Source organism: Bubalus bubalis, chromosome 11, assembly GCF_019923935.1.
Source record: "Bubalus bubalis isolate 160015118507 breed Murrah chromosome 11, NDDB_SH_1, whole genome shotgun sequence".
In the NCBI taxonomy this organism is placed as follows: Eukaryota; Metazoa; Chordata; class Mammalia; order Artiodactyla; family Bovidae; genus Bubalus; species Bubalus bubalis.
In genome coordinates, this window is record NC_059167.1 from 44,878,355 (window position 1) to 44,899,071 (window position 20,717).

At 40.9% G+C, this 20,717-nt stretch overlaps 2 protein-coding genes across 3 annotated transcripts in view; both read right to left on the minus strand.

The window, feature by feature from the left end:
- Positions 1–441: 441 nt before the first annotated feature.
- Positions 442–12,193, minus strand: LOC102402947 (RNA polymerase-associated protein LEO1). Its single transcript, XM_025295597.2, has 9 exons — positions 10,518–12,193; positions 9,759–9,904; positions 8,920–9,004; positions 7,587–7,681; positions 6,218–6,352; positions 5,603–5,738; positions 4,545–4,695; positions 3,969–4,066; positions 442–3,004 (listed from the first exon to the last, which is right to left on the minus strand). Exons 1-9 carry the CDS (start codon positions 10,599–10,601, stop codon positions 2,945–2,947), a joined length of 990 nt encoding a protein of 329 aa, XP_025151382.2. The 5' UTR covers positions 10,602–12,193; the 3' UTR covers positions 442–2,944.
- Positions 12,194–15,732: 3,539 nt separating this feature from the next.
- LEO1 (LEO1 homolog, Paf1/RNA polymerase II complex component) overlaps positions 15,733–20,717 on the minus strand; it is a 34,261-nt gene continuing 29,276 nt past the window's right edge. For both annotated transcript variants that reach the window (XM_006065963.3, XM_044925018.1), the window contains exon 12: positions 15,733–15,976. In XM_006065963.3, coding sequence (XP_006066025.1) covers positions 15,872–15,976 — 105 coding nt within the window. In that variant the 3' untranslated portion in view covers positions 15,733–15,871. The remainder of the gene's footprint in view (positions 15,977–20,717) is intronic.

The following is a 20,717-nucleotide window of genomic DNA, read 5'->3' on the forward strand; positions in this document are numbered from 1 at the left end:
TCTGCTCTGGTAGCTAGATAATAGATTGTAACACTGTGAAACACCACCAGCCATGTTTTGTATTTAGCACTATTGTTCAAGTTTGTACACTTTTAAAATAATCAAACTCTCTTAGAGCACACATATGTGAGTGAGGCTTAACTTCCTTTTCTACAGACAATCAGAATGTTTTAAATGCTGCAAAGCAATTAATAGCTCTAAAATTTTTCTGTCAGATATTGTAGTTCATCAGAGAGTACGGTTTAAAAAATTCTGGGTGCTTGTTCATGGGTGTAAAGCAAATTTTTAGTTTAAATTTCACCTTAAGTCAAAAGGAAAACAATTTGATTCAGCTGTTTAAACTGTTTAGATTTGTCTGCTTAAGAAAATTGTTCATGCATACATGTGCATGCACACACGCAGAGTATATAAAAACCATTGTAATTTTGAGAAAGTGCCCACTTTTTTTTTTTTTAGTCTTTTGGATGAATTATATTTGGTTTCAGGTACGTTTAAAAGCTTGAAAATTACTTTTGTAACAGTGCATTCTTTGTCACATGAAATTGGGCATTTAAATACATTTTTTAATGCTAAAATATAAAAATGCTGTAAGTGCTTACTTTTTCAATTTTAATAAACTATTACAGAATATTCATATTAATAATACTGGTTCATAATAGCACAGTGAATTTTCTTTTGAAGAATATGGATTACAGGCATTTAGGATTTAAAATTTCATATTGGAACAAATAATTTCAATAAAGTCTATCAAATATACTGTAGACTTAGACTGTTTGGAAAATCCCTTTAATGCCTATGTTCTAAAGTTCACTCCTTACATACCTTTTAAGAACAAGTTTATTAATTTCCCTGAGTTATTCTGAAACTGTCAGTACTTGACCATTTATACCCATAAGGTAGTAAGTTCATATGGTTCAGTCTCATACCATCAGTACTCAGTCTGGCCTGTCCATAAAGTCAAATTGAGTTTTTTTTTTTTTAAACTGAGTTGACAAATTGAAAGAGGGACGTATGATACAGTGTGTTCTGGGCCTGAGGGGAGCCAATCCTGCTATTAGAGATTATTTCTAAGGTAAAGCATAGATACTGCTTATCAGTCACCTAAATCCACCAACCAAAAGAGGAAATCAGTGAAACGTGTGATGGGTTTGAGGAAAGTTTTAGGGATAAATATCAAATAATTCAGCTTTGAAACTTAAGGAATAAAGAAATTTCTCTTGAATCTTTAGTATTGGCTGGCTTTCCGAGAATGCCTGTTGGGCTTACGTTCACATGCGGGAAGCCTTGATGCCCGTCCGCTTTGGTGAGTCAGAGGCTTGGGTGCTTCGGTTGTCAGTTAACTTCAGCTCCTCCCCGAGGGGCCATGGAGACAGGCGCTGTAGCCGTGGGGAGAGAGCCTTCTTGCTCAGCCAATGGCACCTCACTCCTCTAGGTACCAAATATTAAGCTTTCCAGCATGTCTGCAAGGGTTGGTGGCCTCTAGGCTCAGCCCAGCTTTAGCCCCAGTCCTGTTGCTAAAGTAGCAGAGACTCAAGGCCACCTCTATAAAAATAGCCAACCTAACCTATAGATCTAATGCGATCCCCATCAAATTAACACATTTCATTTTTCACAGAATTAAGACAAATAATCCTAATATTTATATAAAACTATAAAAGACCCAGAATTGTCAAAGCAGGAGGCATAACCCTCCCAGACTTGAGATAATACTACAAGGCTATGGTGACCAAAATAGTGTGGTACTGGCACAGAAACAGACATCCTGTTATACACAGGATGGATGAACAGCACAGGGGACGATAGCCTGTGACAAACTATAATGGAAAAGTATGAAAAAATATGGAAAAGCATGTTTATGTGTGTATAATTGAGTCACTTGTGCTGTACCAAAGAAATTAGCACAACACTGTAAATCAGCTATACCTCAATAAAATTGTAAAGAATAGTCAACCTTATGACTGAACTGTGATAGTACCTCTCAGCAATTTAGATGAGTCTCTAAATGGCCTTTCTGGAGCTGGTGCTAATTATGGCTGTGTTTACTGCATGAAATTACACTTTAAATATATAAAAGGGAGGGAATTATAATGTATATCCAGGTTTCCTGCATGGTAAGTGGGCCATTTTTCTTTAACCTTTTCTATTGAACAATAAGACTCTTTAAAAAAAAAAACAACATATTTTTTCACATCTCAGAGGTAGAGGAATATAAGCATTAAATCATGAAAGATTCACAGTGGTCAAGTCCAGACCCCACCAAGTTGAGCAAACTGACTTCAGAGAAGTTAACTTGCCCAATGTAACATCATTGGTTTGTACATTCAACAAAAAAAACCTTCATGTACCTATTATGTTCCAGCTACTGCACTAGACAAAAAGCTAACAGTCAAATCTAGTATCTTGTTTCCCAGTGCTCTGTTTTCCTCTGAACTCCTGGTGACCGTTTCTCCCCGCATTTTGGATGTCTTTCTCCCTAAGGTCAGTAACAGACCTGCTCAGCAGTGTGATGGCCGTGCACATAAGTTCCTGATCCTTGCCTCAAAAACGCTTTTTTTTAACTTGAGAATAAAAAGCTTTGGATAAAAGTCTTAAGTTCTAACTTAGCTTCCATATCTGTAGTATGAGAACAGCAGCAGCCCTTTGAGTTCTGAGGATTAGAACTGGTAAGGCCCATACAACACATAACAAAGCGTTGACTCTCCAGTGAGCTCTCTTGTGCCATGCCTGCTCTGACAAAAAAACCCAAGACACAGCGCAAACTGTTACCAAAATGGCCTCACCTGGGAACAATGGATTTTCTAAAGTCACAGACTTGCTTCCAAACATTTTAAAACCACAACTAGGATTATGCAAAAGGAATTCAGTTCCTCACTTCAATCCCAAGTCATTTCATCATTGTTTTAAAGCAAGCAGTTGAAAACCATATTTATAGTGAGTACACGTTCTATGCTTCAGTCATCCTCTTCCTCTTCACCCCCTGCTTTCCTCTTTCTGGACGGTTCATCTGAACAGATAACAAGAGAGAAGGTATAAAATTCAATACTGAATGTTTCTGGAAATTCTGTCTAAAGTAGTTCTGAGCTGGTGGGGGAGCCAGCCCTTCAAGTTAGAACTCGACCCCCCCAGCAATGACGTTGTCCACAGACACTGTCTCTACAGGTCAGGCAAGGGGAGCCCGGACTTCCAGCGGTCAGGGCCAAGGGACACGTCACTCTGTTTTGGTGTGGATTCCCCTCATTACTACTTGAAATATGTTCCTCTGCTTCCTCAGTACTTCACCTTCTCTCACTATTTTAAAGCCTGTTGACTTTTTTTAAAGGACTGCTTGTGTTTTATGTGCTTTTTTCACATGAAAAATGAGTGCTTCTTTTACATAGTAAGAGCCATTTCTGTTACTGGGATGGTTCCTCTGACCTGTAACTCAAGACCCACAGTGGAGTGAGTTGTGTGTCCAGAACACACTGGATAAATGGAAATGGTACAATGGCAACAACAGAGTGAGTCACTTGTGTAATTAAGACTTAAAATTTCTTGTGATCTTTAAGTGGAAAAGGAAATAAAGTAGATAATTTTAATAACATGGAAATGAAATAACCCTGCACTATTATTATGCTCATGGTGATCGGGAGAGGGCCCTTGATCTATTTCACTGAACTACTTCTAGTTCTCTAGTTGGGCCCTGGTGTCTCAGCCACATGTCTTTTCTCACAGGCCTTTCTGTCCACCGGCACACCCACCCTTACACTTCCTTCAACTTCCAACAAGAGGGTGACTGTTCTGGGCTGCCTCCCACTGCACACAGGTGTCAGCCTAGGGCCACGCCTAGGCTTGTTACTGCATTCATCTCACTGAGTTGTAGGGAGGTGTGTAGACACCTGTCTGTGCTCCTGGGCTGTAAGCTCCTTATTCCGGGAGTCGGCTTGTGGCTACAGAGCAAACCCCTTCAGATTGAATAAATTTGGTTTTACCTTATCAGTGGTGAGTTTCTTTGCTGTCAGTGATCTTTGAGCCCCATCTTCATCTGGTCCCTCATCACTCTCTGGAGAATAGATTCTGGCCCCTTCCTCTGAAAGCAAATTTGAGGACTTTAGATATGGGACTGACCCTCAAAGATGAAGACCCATTTATTCCTGAAAAAAAATTTTTTTTTACTGTTGAATGTTCTTACTTCCCACTGTATATTTACCTTTGTTGAGACGCCAACCATTTTTTTTTTTAAGTTGTCATGAAGAGATACATACAGCTTTCAAACATGCTTAAATGACTTACATTGGAGAGGTTTTTTCCCCTCAGAGAGACTGATCACTTTTAAATACCCACAGGGCTGCAGACACACATTTTACAATCAGGCAAACTGCCTATTATACATTTTTTACAATGAGGACATAAATTATTTAGTTGATTTTCTTAATTATGGGGGTGCCTTATTTTCCCAGCCAACTTTTCATGTGAGAAAGTGGTCCTAACAAAAACAGGAGAAAAGGCCTTTGCATTGTCCTCAGTGAATAACAGCAGGACAGACACTCAGTGGTCACCAGACTCACCTCTGCGTTCCCCTTGGTCGTGGTTTTCGACGGCTTCACCCTCCTCCTCACTGCTCGAGTCCTGGTAGGGGGCACTTGGCACCCCCTGGTTCTGCAGAAGCATTGTCTCCTGGTGAGCAGAAGCCCTCAAACGTGCTTCTTTCTGTAAGGACTTAAAAAAAATGAATTTACTTAGTGCCTGCTTGAAACTAAAGAACATGAAAATGCCTTGCCTGGGATAACACCAGTTCCTATGTCCTCAGGGTGAGTTCTCTCCATTTCACATCTCTGTTACCACACATGGTCGTCGTCGTGTTCAGTTCTAAGGCATGAAGACACCACAGGGTGGAGAGGCAGAAGGCTCCCTCACACCAACCGCCCCATCACAACTGGCACGGGCACGGCCTTGGGAGCTGCAGCGTCCCCTCTGCTGCCAGAACAGTCCAGACGGCACGACCAGCCCAAGGAGCTGCGTCCATGCCCAGCAGATGCCTGAGGGAAGCAGGTTCTCTTCACCCTCCCTGAGACACACCTGACTTGCCCAGGCTCCACCAAACGACCATGGCACCCAGATATTCCTGCTTGGGGCTGTCAACCCAGGGCACTCCCCACAGCTGCTGATGGCAGGATGAAGGGGGTGCTGGTGGGGAGGGTCCCTGAGTCCCAAAGTAGAGACCTTGTTACCTTCCATCCACCTGGCTTCCACATGTTGGGCTCCAAGGGTAGGGCCAGTGTTGACTGAGTCAGGAATGTCCTTCTGACCTTCCTACATCACCTCTCCTCTGGCTAACACAGTTTAATGATATGTATCAAAGGTTATGTTTTTTTAAAAACTGTCAGTTTCCCTCTGAGAGCTCATAGATTGGAGAGAGAACACCTGAGTGTCTGGATTGCTGTATCTCACCACTGGCCCATTGGCTATGACCATTTCTATGGTTAACCACACACTTGGAAGCTAAACTGGCTCCCTGATAACTACAAGAAATAAAATGACTGTCACAATAAGATGATTTAATATTCTGAAAAGCACAGCTCTTAATGCCCCTAAACAATCCTGGGATAAAGCTCAGCCAACATACCTTAATCGACTCTACACGCTGGCATTCAGGATCAGGACCCGCCACTGGTAAGATTCTAATCGTCTGCATCCTTGAGCATCTACTAGCAAATGGCAGGGTCACCTTTTTATGTGTGGCATAGTCTGTAGCATGAGGTCTGTGGGAAACAGACAAAAATGACTCACTCTACTAAGAACATTTGCAGGCAATCACACCAACAGCAAACAGCGGCGGACAGCAACATCGGCACCCACAGCCCTTTCCTCTGGCACATGCACACACCAAGAGCATGCTTGCAATCAGCCGGCTTCCCAGGTAAAAGGCCCTGAAGAGAAGGGACATGCTGACCAGCAGAGTGGCACAGACAGTTTAGGCCTCTTACCAGGTGTGCTGATCAATGTGAATTAATAACTGGTCTTCTGGTTTAGACAGCAGCCTCGTGTTGGTTTCCATAGCATGAACTGGCTCCCTGAGAGACAGGAACTTGTTGCAAAGGTGAAAAATGGCATGGGAACCAGACCATGGGCCTTGGGGAGCTGCACCTCAACATCATGTCAGTCAGGCTCTTTGCACATCCAGCCTCTCTAACCTGTTGCTCAAACTGCCAAGCAGCAATAGGTCACTCTGAATAGTTACCTGAAGGTGAGTTTGGACTTAAAGACGGCTTGTCCCTGCAGACCATTGTCTTCCCTGATGAACAGGTGGTTGTGATTGGCCTGCATCGGGGCCTTGTAGACATCAAACACCTCATTGCCCAAATGTAGGGACAAGCTGGAAACAGAAATAGTTCAGTTATTAGGATGGATCATTAACAAATCCTATAGCATCCATTCTGTCATGTTTTGTCACTAAGTTGTGTTCGACTCTTTGCAACCCCATGGACTGTAGCCCGCCAGTCTCCTTTGTCCATGGGATTCTCCAGGCAAGAATACCGGAGTGCGTTGCCATTTCCTTCTACAGGGGATCTTCCCAACCCAGGGATCAAACCTGCATCTCCTGCATTGGCAGATGGGGTTTTTATCATGAGCTACCAGGGAAGTCTCCTCTACCCTGTTAGCAATTCTTAAAATGCTGTGGAACTGCAGGATCCTGTCCCCATACTGAAGATTTAAGACAGACAAAAGATACTAGAAACAACTAACCTACCTCCTTTCAAAGTAAAAGGTGGTAAAATCCATCTTCCTTTCAACTTGAAATCTAATTGTTTTATCATTTCCCAATCTCTACGACTTCATTAGTAAAATAGAAATCGTTTTTTCAAACATACCAATCTATAATGTCTAATGGTCACATATGGGCACTGACATTAGGTTTTCATCTCAATAAGGTAGATACTGTGAATTCCTTTACTTCTTGGGTCTATGTCTAGAGTCTTCCAGCACAGCACTGTGACCTCAACCCTGTTTATTTCTCCCAGGTTTCCCAGATAATGCAAGGAGCCTCAGTTCAGTTCAGTTCAGTCGCTCAGTCGTGTCCCACTCTGCGACCCCATGGACTGCAGCATGCCACGCCTCCCTGTCCATCACCAACTCCCAGAGCTTGCTCAAACTCATGTCCATTGAGTTGGCGATGCCATCCAACCATCTCATCCTCTGTCATCCCCTTCTCCTCCTGCCTTCAGTCTTTCCCAGCATCAGGGTCTTTTCAAATAAGTCAGTTCTTTGCATCAGGTGGCCAAAGTATTGGAGTTTCAGCTTCAGCATCAGTCCTTCCAATGAATATTCAGGACTGATCTCCTTTAGAATGGACTGGTTGGATCTCCTTGCAGTCCAAGGGACTCTCAAGAGTCTTCTCGAACACCACAGTTCAAAAGCATCAATTCTTTGGCACTCAGCTTTCTTTATAGTCCAACTCTCACATCCATACATGACTACTGGATGAGGTCTAAGAGGCCTAGATTTTGTTAATTCTGTAATGAAAAAAGATCCCCAAATATGGTCCTACACAGAAAACTTCATTCATCCCAGGCCTCCCTCTGGGTGTTTCTCCTCAGGTCTGTGCTCACCTTCCATCCGACCACTTGACTATCCAAGCATTGCTCTCTTTAATTTTATTTCCGTCTTTATCCCGGTGTATCCTCCATCGTATAGTATTTTCTATCTGATATAAAACACAAAGGCATACAAAACCAGTTGGTAAAGAATCTGCCTGCAGTGCAGGAGACCTGGATTCGATGCTTGGGTCGGGAAGATGTCCTCGAGAAGGGTGTGGCAACCCACTGCAGTATTCTTGCCTGGAGAATCCCATGGACAGAGGAGTCTGATGGGTTACAGTTCATGGGATCGCAAAGAGACATGACTCATCAACTACACTTTCACATACAAAACCAGACTGACCGCATGTTCTTTTCTTCTCAACTGATTTATAATCACATGCCAAGAATTCAGAGGTGGGGAGAAGATAAGCTCACCGAAAAATAGATGATTAGGCAACACAGAAACCCTCCTACTACAGATACCTATAGACACTGGTTAAATTCACCAGACGTTCTGTTTTAATCTTTTCTGAGCTCCACCTCATGGCAGTGGAAGCAAAAACTTAGGGCCCATATGAGGTAGGAGGTTATAACTGAGATTTCTATTGCAGCCCCACTTGAAGGGTTATGAACCCAATGAAAGAAGGACTAAAGAAAGGCCCCGTAGGAAAGAAAGCTCTGAGCATTAATTTTTAAAAAAATGTAATTCAATAATAAACAATAAATTAAAACCTGAGACTTTTGCTTTATCCATATGGTGAGAAAGTCCAAATCAGAAAAGTAGTATAAGAATGGTTCCTGCCACTGCTACCACTGTGGCCTCTGGCAGACGCTCATTCCATACCCGGTTAAAGACAATGCCATTCCTATGAGAGCAATGGTAGGGTTTTGCTTTCCAGGTCTTCTCAAGGGGGACCCCCTAATGACAAGACCTCTTCTCTGTACATAAGCTGAATTTCCATAAATAGTCTGAGATATTTTTACTATGGGAAGCAGCTCAGATCTATCCATGATAAAAACTGGAGGGGCAGTTCTGTATATCTAGTTATATTATTATTTATCCTGAAGGAAGTAGCTAACAATTTTTAAGAATTCTTATCTTGACTGCTGTCAAAAAATTACAACTGCCAAAGAAAGGTTAGAAAAGTGATAATTCTACAACAATTTTTTTAAAAGGATATGTACCTTCTCTCCTAATAATATTCTGAAAAGACGTTTAATTCCTCATTCTAAACACTTATTTATTGATCAAAAAATAAACATAAAGATCATTTTGTAAGTTCATCTCAAACTGTTATCCCTGTGTTTTTATTTTATAAAAAGCTTAAAAAAGAAAAAAAAGGAATAAAGTGTAGAATGATACCTTTAATTTTAACCTGGTTCTCTCTTCTTCATCAAGCATTTTCTTATTTTCAAATTCATCTTCATAATACTGAGGATCAAAAGGCCTAAAAATTGTTTTTTAATGTTGTATTAGCCATCTTTAGTATGAATATAATACTATAAAATAATAGTCTTTATAACATGTACCAATATGTTAAAAAAAAAATCACAGTTGACAAATAACTTCAAGTAAAACTTCAAAGAAGTATGCAAATTACTGTTTTTTAAAATTTTATTTAAAATTTTTTTTGCCTGAAAAAAATCCAAATGTGACTAATAATTCAAAATTTTTAAATTGTTTTCTTGTTTGGTGAAATAGTCCTCTAAAGGATAGGTGACACATGATCTACCTTTTCAAATTTTTAAAGAAAGATATCATGTTTAATTGCACAAGAGCTTGCACTTGTGAACCATCATGATATCCCTCCACACTATTTTGTTTTCAAATATCATCATCTTTTCTAGATTCACAATGGCTTTTGCATTGAACTTTTGTGATTTTTCCAGCAAACTTTCTCACCTTCGTTTACCAATTTTTCAGCTTTATGAGAATAAAAAACATCTTCATCAGCTATGATATCTGCTCATTGATAAGAAAGTGCCAAAATGCTAAAAGAATTATTAGCAGTAAAACTTTCTCATACCAATAAATTCATCATTTTCTACCACAGCCCACCCTAAATTTATTTTTTCAGAGTTACATGAAAAATCTCCCACCTCTGTGATTAGCCAACGCATTACAAACAAGAACATTTACAGTCCACATACTTTTACTCAATATCTTGCAGGAAAAATAAAACTTTAAATCAGTCTTCTTACTTGGATTCTATGCTGAGAAATTTGGGTAGTTTAACAAAGTATAATTCATTTCCTAAATCCGAATTGATGTTAGGAATTTCTACTTCTATTTTGGTTTCAGAAATCGGCTCTTCCTCCTGCTGGTTCTGAGGCACTCCACATCCATCCTAAGAAAGGAATCAGAATGTGAGAGCTTGAGGTGACATTAGAAATGCTCTAGCTGTCCTTCCGCAGCAGGCAGATGCAGGTTTGACAGGAAGTAAATTTAGAAACCACTTCAGAGATAAAGTAGTCAGCAGCCCCTCCAGCCTCACCTCAAAATTTCATCCTCTCTATCCTACTCCCCCAAAACCACCATGCAAAACAAGACCTGTCAGCCTGCATTACCAGAAAAAAATGTTGACATACCTAGTTTTCATAAGATATTTAGCAACACAAGTGTGAAATTATACAACACTTCAATACTAAGTAACTATTAAAATCAGGGGAAAATGTCAAATAATACACACTTCTCGGCACAAGTTTGAGTAAGAAAAGCTTTTGAATCAAAGGTTTTCAAATTATGAGTCCTCACAGTCTAGCCCCTAAAGTTTTGCATCAAATTCATTCTGAGCAATTCCTTCTATGCCCTTTAATATCCAGAAATTCCCAACATAGCTAAGAAAGTCACCTATTCATCAGATGTTCTAGACTCTCTCTATATGAGAGAGTCAGGCCCATCAGCCTCTGAAACTTTTTTCTTAGCTTTGAATAATGGGCTCAGTTGAGATTTGTACTTACTGTAACAGGCTGTCTTTGAATGGGTGGTTGATTATCCCCATCACTATCTGAAGAAATGTCATCTATGTCTCCAAACAGATCCATTGTCCCACTATAATCTTCAATGTTGGGAAAGAATGCATCATATTAATTAATTTCTCTTCACTGAAGTTCTTCACATAGTTCTTGGCCCATCATTTCACTATATTTCCACGATTCATAAACCAAATCTTTATTAAGCCATCCTGAAACTGGCTCCATGAGCCTGGGCCTCAGAAGCCTAACAAGCCAAGAGTGACTACAGAGAAGGAAAATGGCAGTTAGTTGGTGGAAGTCAAGTTGCTGTGATGGCCAGCTTTCAAGGTGGAGCCCAGGGATTCCTGCCTCTGGTATTCCGGCCCTTGTGCAGTCCCCTCCAACAGGCATCATGGTTGGTTTATGTGATCAACAGAATATAGCTTCACTTCCAAGGCTCAGCATGACATCATGGCCTTTCTGCCTCACTCTTTGTCCCTTGGGTCACTTGCTCTGGAGGAAGCCAGCTACCACGATGTGAAGACACATAAACTACCATGGAGAGGCTCATGTGAGAAAGTCCCCCCGCCCAAGCACCATGCGAGTGAGCCATCCTGGAAACAGATCCTTCAGCCTGAGATAATGTCCTGACTCAATGTTGGATGAGCCAACATCCTGACTAAAGCCTTGTGAGAGACCCTGGGCCAGGGCTACACCACTCCTGACCCTTAGGACTGTGAGATATATGAAATGTTTGTTATTTTAAGCTGGCCTTCTCAGGGAATGTAGTTGGGGAAGGTGAGGTGTGGTGTGCAGGTCATACAAGACATGTCTACTTCGACACTCCTGTCTCCATTTTTGGATTCCCTCTGCACAATGCCAGGGAAGCTTTGGTGTCTCAACTTCATTAAATGTAGGCCACCACTGAGTGTTTCTAGTTAACCAGTCAAGCACAGAGCCGTGTCCAGAATATATAAGTGCACCCGTATCAGTACATTTGACACCCAAGGTAGTCAAGTGTTCTTCCTTCATCTCACATTCTTAGAATCCATTTTCCCACATATTCCCCAGGCTTTTGCCCATATGTATTAGCAACACCTTGCAATTGTTTTGATGTATAAGCTATTTCTTCTTCAGTTGAAGTTTACGCTTTCTTTGCCAGTGTATAAGATCCTAGTGATGGATCTATTGGTAAAAATTGGGTAAGACAGCACTCAGCTGAGTGGTTCTTGAGGAGAATGAAAACTGACCCAAGTGATGTTATTACAGGATTTTCAAGCAAGAAGACTAGTTTCACAACCTACTGAATAGGAGAAAATATTTGCAAATGATATGACCAATAAGAGGTTAATATCCAAAATATATAAACAGGTCATCCAACTCAATATAAAAAAAATCTGATTAATGGGCAAAAGACATTAATAGACATTTTTGCAAAGAAGACATGGATATGTTCAAGAGGCACATGGAAAGATGCTCAACACTCCTAATCATTCAAGGAAATAGAAATCAAAACCACAGTAAGATATCACCTCACTGAATAGCTGCCATCAAAGAGTCTATAGACAGCAAGTATCACTGAGAATGTGGAGAAAAAGAGACTCTTGCATGCTGTTGTGGGGAATGTAAATTGCTGCAGCCACTATGAAAAATATTACGGCGGTTGCTCAAAAAACTAAAAGTAGGGGTGTCCCTGCTGGTTCAGTGGCGATGAATCTGCCTGCCAATGCAGGAGACATGGTTTCAATCCCTGATCCAGGAAGATCCTACAGGCTGCAGAGCGACTAAGCCCACGTGCCACAAATACTGAGCCTGTGCTCCGGAGCCCACAAGTTGCGACTACTGAGCCCACGCACCCTGGAGTCCGTGCTGTGCAAGACGAGAAGCCACCACACTGCGAAGCCCATGCACCACAACTACAGAGTAGCCCCTACTCCCTCAACTAGAGGAAAAAGCCCACACAACAATGAGGACCCAGCACGGCCAAAAATAATTTTTTAAAAAAATCAGAAATGAAACTACCATCTCATAATTTTACTCCTTGGTTTATATCTGAAAAAAACAGAAACCCTAATTTAAAAAGATACATGTACCCCAATGTTCATAGCAGCAATATTTACAATAGCCAAGATATCAAAGCAACCAGCCCATCAACAGATAAAAAAAGATATGGTGTGAATATATATATATATATATAATGAAATATTACTTACTCAGCCATAAAAAAGGAAGGAAATTCTGTCACTTGCAACAACATAGATGGACCTAGATGGTACTATGCTTATTAGTGAAATAAGCCAGACAATGACAGATACAGTATATTATCACTTATATGTGGAATCTGAAAAATAAACCAGTGAATATAACAAAACAAACAGACTCACAGATAATAGAAAACAAACTAGTGGTTACCAGTAGGGAGAGAGAAGCAGGGAGGGACATAGTAGGCGTAGGGAATTAAGAGGAACAAACTACTATGCATAAAATAATAGATTACAAGGATATAGTTAGTGTACAGCACACGAAACATAGCCAGTATTTCATAACTTTAAATGGAGTATAATCTATAAAAAATATTCAAATCACTATTTTTGTATACCTGAAACTTTAAATCAACTATATATTAAAAAAAACACAACTATTAATAGTTTCCTCAGACATAGAGAGGCAAACTGCTTCTCACGGGCAAGAGAGGCTCAGAGAGACTACAAACTTTGTTTTTCACCTTTGTCTGAATCCAAACATATTCCCATCCTGTGATAAATCATAATAAATAAGAATATAAAAAAGAACATATACATATAACTGAAATACTTTGCTATACAGCAGAAATTAACACTGTAAATCAATTTTTCAATTAAAAAAAAAGCCAACCTAAGCTTGTAAACTTTCTGTAAGTGCTCCAGGGCACTCAGAGGTATGCACCCCATACCAGTCCTTAGTCATCAGGACTGCCTAACAAGTGTAGCAGCCACTTGAGCCCTCGACCACAGGGGATAATCTGATTCATCATGATGCCAAGGCATCACCGTTTCCCTTTGGTGAGGAACTCTGACCTGCATTCAAACCCAAACCAACCTATGCACCTCATCTTTGAGGATTTGCTTCATGGACTACCACTCAGGTCCAGGTTGGGCCACAGAAAACATACCGGTTGTTTATACAGATACATTTTAGTATTTTTTAAAAATCACAATTAGGTTTAGAGCTGTTGATTTTGGTTACAAGAAATACAAAGAAAATTCCTAAGGGATGACAAAAGTAGCAAATTCAGAGAACCACTTCCACCCCTACAGATAAGGGAACAAACGGAAAATGTAGAATTATTCCTAAACTTAAAAACTTATAACAGAGCCCCTTGGAACTGAAACTCACACCTGAGGAAAAGAAGTGTCCAGCTGGTACTGATGTCTCTCAGAAATACAATGAAGCTGGCTCTTCAAGTCTTCGTAAAACTGCAAACTGGACTGAGCAGCTGTGGGAATATACCGCCTCAGCTGAGATGAACAACTCCTGGTTGGCTCCCTTCAACAGGAAGCCCCCACAAAGTTCTATAAGCAAACAGGAAGGAGCAATCTATTCTTTGTTATCTATGCTCCCAGTTCTTCTCCAGCGCCCCCTAACAGGGGGCAGCTGGCAAAGCTGAAATGTGCTTGCAGAGGCTTGACCTTTCACCACCAAGCTCTGCATAGAAAGGGCAGGTTTGGAGATGAGAGACTCCAAGAGCTCAGTCATTGTCACATAAGTATCTACTAGTGAAAAAACAGAAACTATGTTGTCCTAGAAAGGACAGAGTCAAAAATGAAGGCTCTCAAGGGCCAGACATCAGTTTCAACTTGATAAGCCAATAGCAAAGGGGCTACAGGTTTGTGAGTTAGGAAAAGTGACACAAAGGTGAGTTAGGACCTTCTCCTTCAGTGCCACTTCTCTATAACCAGGTTTCAGGGAGAGCCTCCCATAGATAGCCACCATTCCTGGGTTGTATTAACAGCCCTAGTCCATAAAGGAAAGATTAGTCCATGTAGAAGAGCACTGTAGAAAACACAAATATGTGTCTTATAGATTTAAAATATATCTATCTGCTAACTCAGCCATTTATACTATCAAGGGGAGTCAAATTTTCCTCCCTCTGAATATGGGCTCACATTAGTGATTCACTTCCAACGAACAGAATGTGGTGGATTCTGTATATGACTTTCAGTGCTAGCCATAAAAGGTACTCTCAAGAAAAGGTAAAACAGCTCTCTTGGAGTGCTCACTGTTGAAGCCTATCACCATCTGTGAGAAAGCAGGGCCATGCCTAGGATACGACAAATGAGACACTCACTTAAGGGCTGCCAAAATCTCAGTGATCGAGAGAAATAATATTGCAATACATTTTAAATCACAAAAAATCCCACTGAACAAAACATCAAAATTGTAAATAGAGATGATCCATGGAGTTCTGGACTTGTACAACTCCTGTCACTTGCCTTACCCTCATCCCAGACCTGCTAGATCATCTTTATGTGAATTTTTGACATTTTGTCCATCATATTTTTGCATTAATTTTAATTTTTTAAAATGCTGTATCACAATATTATTTAACTTGATTATTGTAGTGGGCTGAATAGGGACCCTTCCAAATTCATATCCAACCAGAACCTCAGAATGTAATTTTATTTAGCAATAGGATCTTTGAAGATGTAATTATTAAGATGAGTGGACACAGGACTAGGGGTGACCCTAAACCTACCAGTGCGTGTCCTTAAAGGAGAGTGGGATCTGGCAATACAGAGCAGACACACAGCGAAACAACCATGTGAAGATAGAGGTGAGATTAGAATTACACTGCTACGAGCCAAGGAACACCGGAAGCCTCCAGAAGCTAACACGATGCAGGGGAGGTCTTCCCTAGAGCCTCCAGAGGGCGCATGGCTCGGCTGATACCTTGATTTAGGACTTCAGGCTTCAGAACTATAAGAGGATACGTTTCTATGGTTTGAAGTCTTCCCGTTTGTGGTACTTTGTTAAAGCAGCCCTAGCAAACGAATACAATTATGGAAACTTTTTGTGTCAATTTTTAAAAACTTTGCACCCCAGAAGAATGCCTCCTTTCTTCACTGGGCCTTGGCCAGGTTCTTTGCAGGGCCTGGGAGAAATGTACTAAAACCTAAGATTTAGTGTAAAGCATGAACAAAATCAACCGGCTTCGGAAGAAGTCCATTTCTTGAACAGAGACTGACTTTTTAAAAATTTTTATTACAATTAAAGTTAGTCAAAAGCAAATCGATTTCTTTTGATCAAAATAACTCATGTTTACATCATATTTATAAAACAAACTGTACAGTAAAATATATAAAGTTTTCACATTTTGCACTTCAATCATCATCTTCTTCCTCTTCATCACTGATCACGTACTTCTTGTGCTTTTTATTCGCTTTATCGTCATCTTCTGCTTTCCTTTTTCCAGAAGGCTCACCCTCCTAAACAGATAAAAATCTTTAAAGTCTAAAAGTTCATAGAGAATATTTCTAGAAAGGTTTATCAAAAGTAGCTCTGAGCTGAATAACCCTCAGAAAACCCAAAATAACATAACTGTTGTAATAAGAATGTTTACCAGCTGTAAAACCAGTGGTTCAGGTCATGGCAGTTTCCAAATCTTACAAGTACTAGAGGTGTTCAAAATGACTCCAGAGTAATTACAAAACTGATCCTAGAACCCAACTTCAGGACCACAAGGGTGAACTGCTAAGCAGCTGTGACCCAGTCTCACAGAGGGAAGAAGCCACTGTACATGGAGAAGGGCTGCAGGGAAGTGGAAACCGGCTTTGCCCCGGGAAGGGTTAGCGCTCTCCCAAAGAGGTTGGCCTGTGAACCACTTGTCCTGCTGAATATTTTACTTAAACTCTTTTTCTCCACTTCCTCAGACCTCACTTTTTCATTATGTAAAAAACTTTTAAAGATTGTCAATTAAAAAAATAATTTCTTGTTTTGGATGTACTAAAAACTCATAAAGATTTTTTTAAAAAATATTTGAGGGAGTTCCCTGGTGGTCCTGTTTAGGAATCCGCCTGGCAATGCAGGGAACGTGGGTTCGGTCCCTGGTCTAGGAACTAAGATCCCACATACCGCAGAGCAACTAAACCGGCTTGCCACAACCAGCGAGCCCGTGTGCCACAATGAAGACCCCGCACGATGCAACGAAGAGCTGACGCAGCCATATATGGTTTTTTTTTTTTAATTTTTAAACAATTTTTGAAGAAATTAAAGGCCTTCATACAGAAGTTTCCAAAGCTTAAAATCATGCTGCACAGTGTTCTAACAGAAACAAAAAACTCAGGAAGTTAAAACAATTTTTACAGATAGAATTCAAACAGATCAACACTGAATAATATCAAATATTGATTAAAATGAAATGATACTAAATATGACACTCCAGAATTACCTTAATGAAACTCTTCACCAAAAATAAGACAGGGTGAACAGTTTAAGGCTGAAGCTGGGGAAGGCGAGGCCTCTTACTACCCTGTCCAAAGGACTGCTTCTGGACGTAGCATCCAAGCAGGCATGGCCACTTTTCCTGATGGTCCCTATGCCTGGCCTCTGAGGAGCAAGATCGTACCTCACACCTGCCTTATTATCCCAAATGCATCCCCACAGATCCGAAGTCACAGAATTCAAACAGGACAGTTATGAACCCACAGGAAGAGATCCAGAGGTCCCCTGCACTTACTTCCCGGCAGGCGGCAGTAAAGTTACCCCAACAGCAAGCCTGGAAGATGGATCCTGCCCCCAGGCTCTGACTAGCCTCCTATCTACTTCCCAGCCTTGGGCAAACCCAGATACTTCTCTCCCAAGACCACTCAGGCAAAAGCAAGGAGGACGCTGACTACTGCCACTATTTTTCATTTATTTTCAGCTGATGAATCTTATCTTAATAAACACTTTACACGCAAGCCTGTTTGTGGCAACCTTGCCCAAGTAAATTTCAGTGTGTATGGTCTCTTCAGCTCTAAAATTTTTTAATGGGTTTGGGTGAATAAAAGAACAGCTTTCTAAAAGGTGGGAGCAACTGTCCTGAAGGGTCCTAGATAATGCCCAGCAGCTGGGAGGGCAGGAGCCAGGCCAAAGCTCTCCCAAAGAGGTCTAACCAGCACCAGTTCTAATCCTCTGTCTGGGATAAAATGCTCCAGAATTCAGCTCGAAAAACCCTTCCAAGACTGACTGCCCTGGCAGCTACAGAGAAGCACAGTGAAGTCCAGCAAAGGCATGCAGGCCTGCTACTCTCAGGATTTAGAAAGCTAGTGGCACCCTTCGGGAGATCTCATCTTAAGAAATTAGGAGTGTGGGATTCTGCCTCGAACTAAGCTGGAATAAACCCCTGTGCCATGTAAATACAACACATGACAAAAGTATATTAGATGAACACAAAGCTTCCTAATATAGCCATGAATGAGGTCCTGCATACTAAGTCTCTTCAGTCATGTCCGGCTCTCTGAAACCTATGGACTGTAGCCTGCCAGGCTCCTCTGTCCAGGGGATTCTCCAGGCAAGAATACCAGAGTAGGCTGCCGTGCCCTCCTCCAGGGGATCTTCCTGACCCAAGGATCGAACCCAAGCCTCTTACATCTCCTGAATTGGCAGGTGGGTTCTTTACCACTAGCACCACCTGGGAAGCCTCATAGTCATGAATGCAGGTCCCTAAAGACAAAAGAACCGGCAACCCACAATTATACAGGAACTATCTTCTAACAATTTATTTTTCAGGTTGATTATAAAATTCACATTATAAACAGCTCTCAGACTTTACTTAACCCAAAATATACCTAAGACTATATACCAATTAAGGTATCTTAAAGTACAAGAGATGGCAAGAGTGAATGTCGACATTCTAGGAATCAGCGAACTAAAATGGACTGGAATGGGTGAATTTAACTCAGATGACCATTATATCTACTACTGTGGGCAGGAATCCCTCAGAAGAAATGGAGTAGCCATCATGGTCAACAAAAGAGTCCGAAATGCAGCACCTGGATGCAATCTCAAAAACGACAGAATGATCTCTGTTCATTTCCAAGGCAAGCCATTCAATATCACAGTAATCCAAGTCTATGCCCCACCCAGTAACGCTGAAGAAGCTGAAGTTGAACGGTTCTATGAAGACCTACAAGACCTTTTAAAACTAACACCCAAAAAAGATGTCCTTTTCATTATAGGGGACTGGAATGCAAAAGTAGGAAGTCAAGAAACACCTGGAGTAACAGGCAAATTTGGCTTTGGAATACGGAATGAAGCAGGGCAAAGACTAATAGAGTTTTGCCAAGAAAATGCACTGGTCATAACAAACACCCTTTTCCAACAACACAAGAGAAGACTCTATACATGGACATCACCAGATGGTCAACACCAAAATCAGACTGATTATATTCTTTGCAGCCAAAGATGGAGAAGCTCTATACAGTCAGCAAAAACAAGACCAGGAGCTGATTGTGGCTCAGACCATGAACTCCTTATTGCCAAATGCAGACTTAAATTGAAGAAAATAGGGAAAACCACTAGACCATTCAGGTATGACCTCAATCAAATACCTTATGATTATACAGTGGAAGTGAGAAATAGATTAAGGGCCTAGATCTGATAGATAAGAGTGCCTGATGAACTATGGAATGAGGTTTGTGACATTGTACAGGAGACAGGAATCAAGACCATCCCCATAGAAAAGAAATGCAAAAAAGCAAAATGGCTGTCTGGGGAGGCCTTACAAATAGCTGTGAAAAGAAGAGAAGCGAAAAGCAAAGGAGAAAAGGAAAGATATAAACATCTGAATGCAGAGTTCCAAAGAATAGCAAGAAGAGATAAGAAAGCCTTCTTCAGCGATCAATGCAAAGAAATAGAGGAAAACAACAGAATGGGAAAGACTAGGGATCTCTTCAAGAAAATCAGAGATACCAAAAACATTTCATGCAAAGATGGGCTCGATAAAGGACAGAAATGGTATGGACCTAACAGAAGCAGAAGATATTAAGAAGAGATGCCAAGAATACACAGAAGAACTGTACAAAAAAGAGCTTCACGACCCAGAAAATCAAGATGGTGTGATCACTGACCTAGAGCCAGACATCCTGGAGTGTGAACTCAAGTGGGCCTTAGAAAGCATCACTACGAACAAAGCTAGTGGAGATGATAGAATCCAGTTGAGCTATTCCAAATCCTGAAAGATGATGCTGTGAAAGTGCTGCACTCAATATGCCAGCAAATTTGGAAAACTCAGCAGTGGCCACAGGACTGGAAAAGGTCAGTTTTCATTCCAATCCCAAAGAAAGGCAAATGCCAAAGAATGCTTAAACAACCACACAATTGCACTCATCTCACACGCTAGTAAAGTAATGCTCAAAATTCTCCAAGCCAGGCTTCAGCAATATGTGAACCGTGAACTTCCTGATGTTCAAGCTGGTTTTAGAAAAGGCAGAGGAACCAGAGATCAAATTGCCAACATCTGCTGGATCATAGAAAAAGCAAGAGAGTTCCAGAAAAACATCTATTTCTGCTTTATTGACTATGCCAAAGCCTTTGACTGTGTGGATCACAATAAACTGTGGAAAATTCTGAAAGAGATAGGAATACCAGACCTGCCTCTTGAGAAATCTGTATGCAGGTCAGGAAGCAACAGTTAGAACTGGACATGGAACAACAGACTGGTTCCAAATAGGAAAAGGAGTACGTCAAGGCTGTATATTGTCACCCTGTTTATTTAACTTATAGGCAGAGTACATCATGAGAAACGCTGGACTGGAAGAAACACAAGCTGGAATCAAGACTGCAGGGAGAAATATCAATAACCTCAGATATGCAGATGACACCACCCTTATGGCAGAAAGTGAAGAGGAACTCAAAAGCCTCTTGATGAAAGTGAAAGTGAAAAGAGAAAAAGTTGGCTTAAAGCTCAACATTCAGAAAACGAAGATCATGGCATCTGGTCCCATCACTTCATGGGAAATAGATGGGGAAACGGTGGAAACAGTGTCAGACTTTATTTTTCTGGGCTCCAAAAACTGCAGATGGTGACTGCAGCCATGAAATTAAAAGACGCTTACTCCTTGGAAAGAAAGTTATGACCAACCTAGATAGCATATTCAAAAGCAGAGACATTACTTTGCCAACAAAGGTTCATCTAGTCAAGGCTATGGTTTTTCCTGTGGTCATGTATGGATGTGAGAGTTGGAC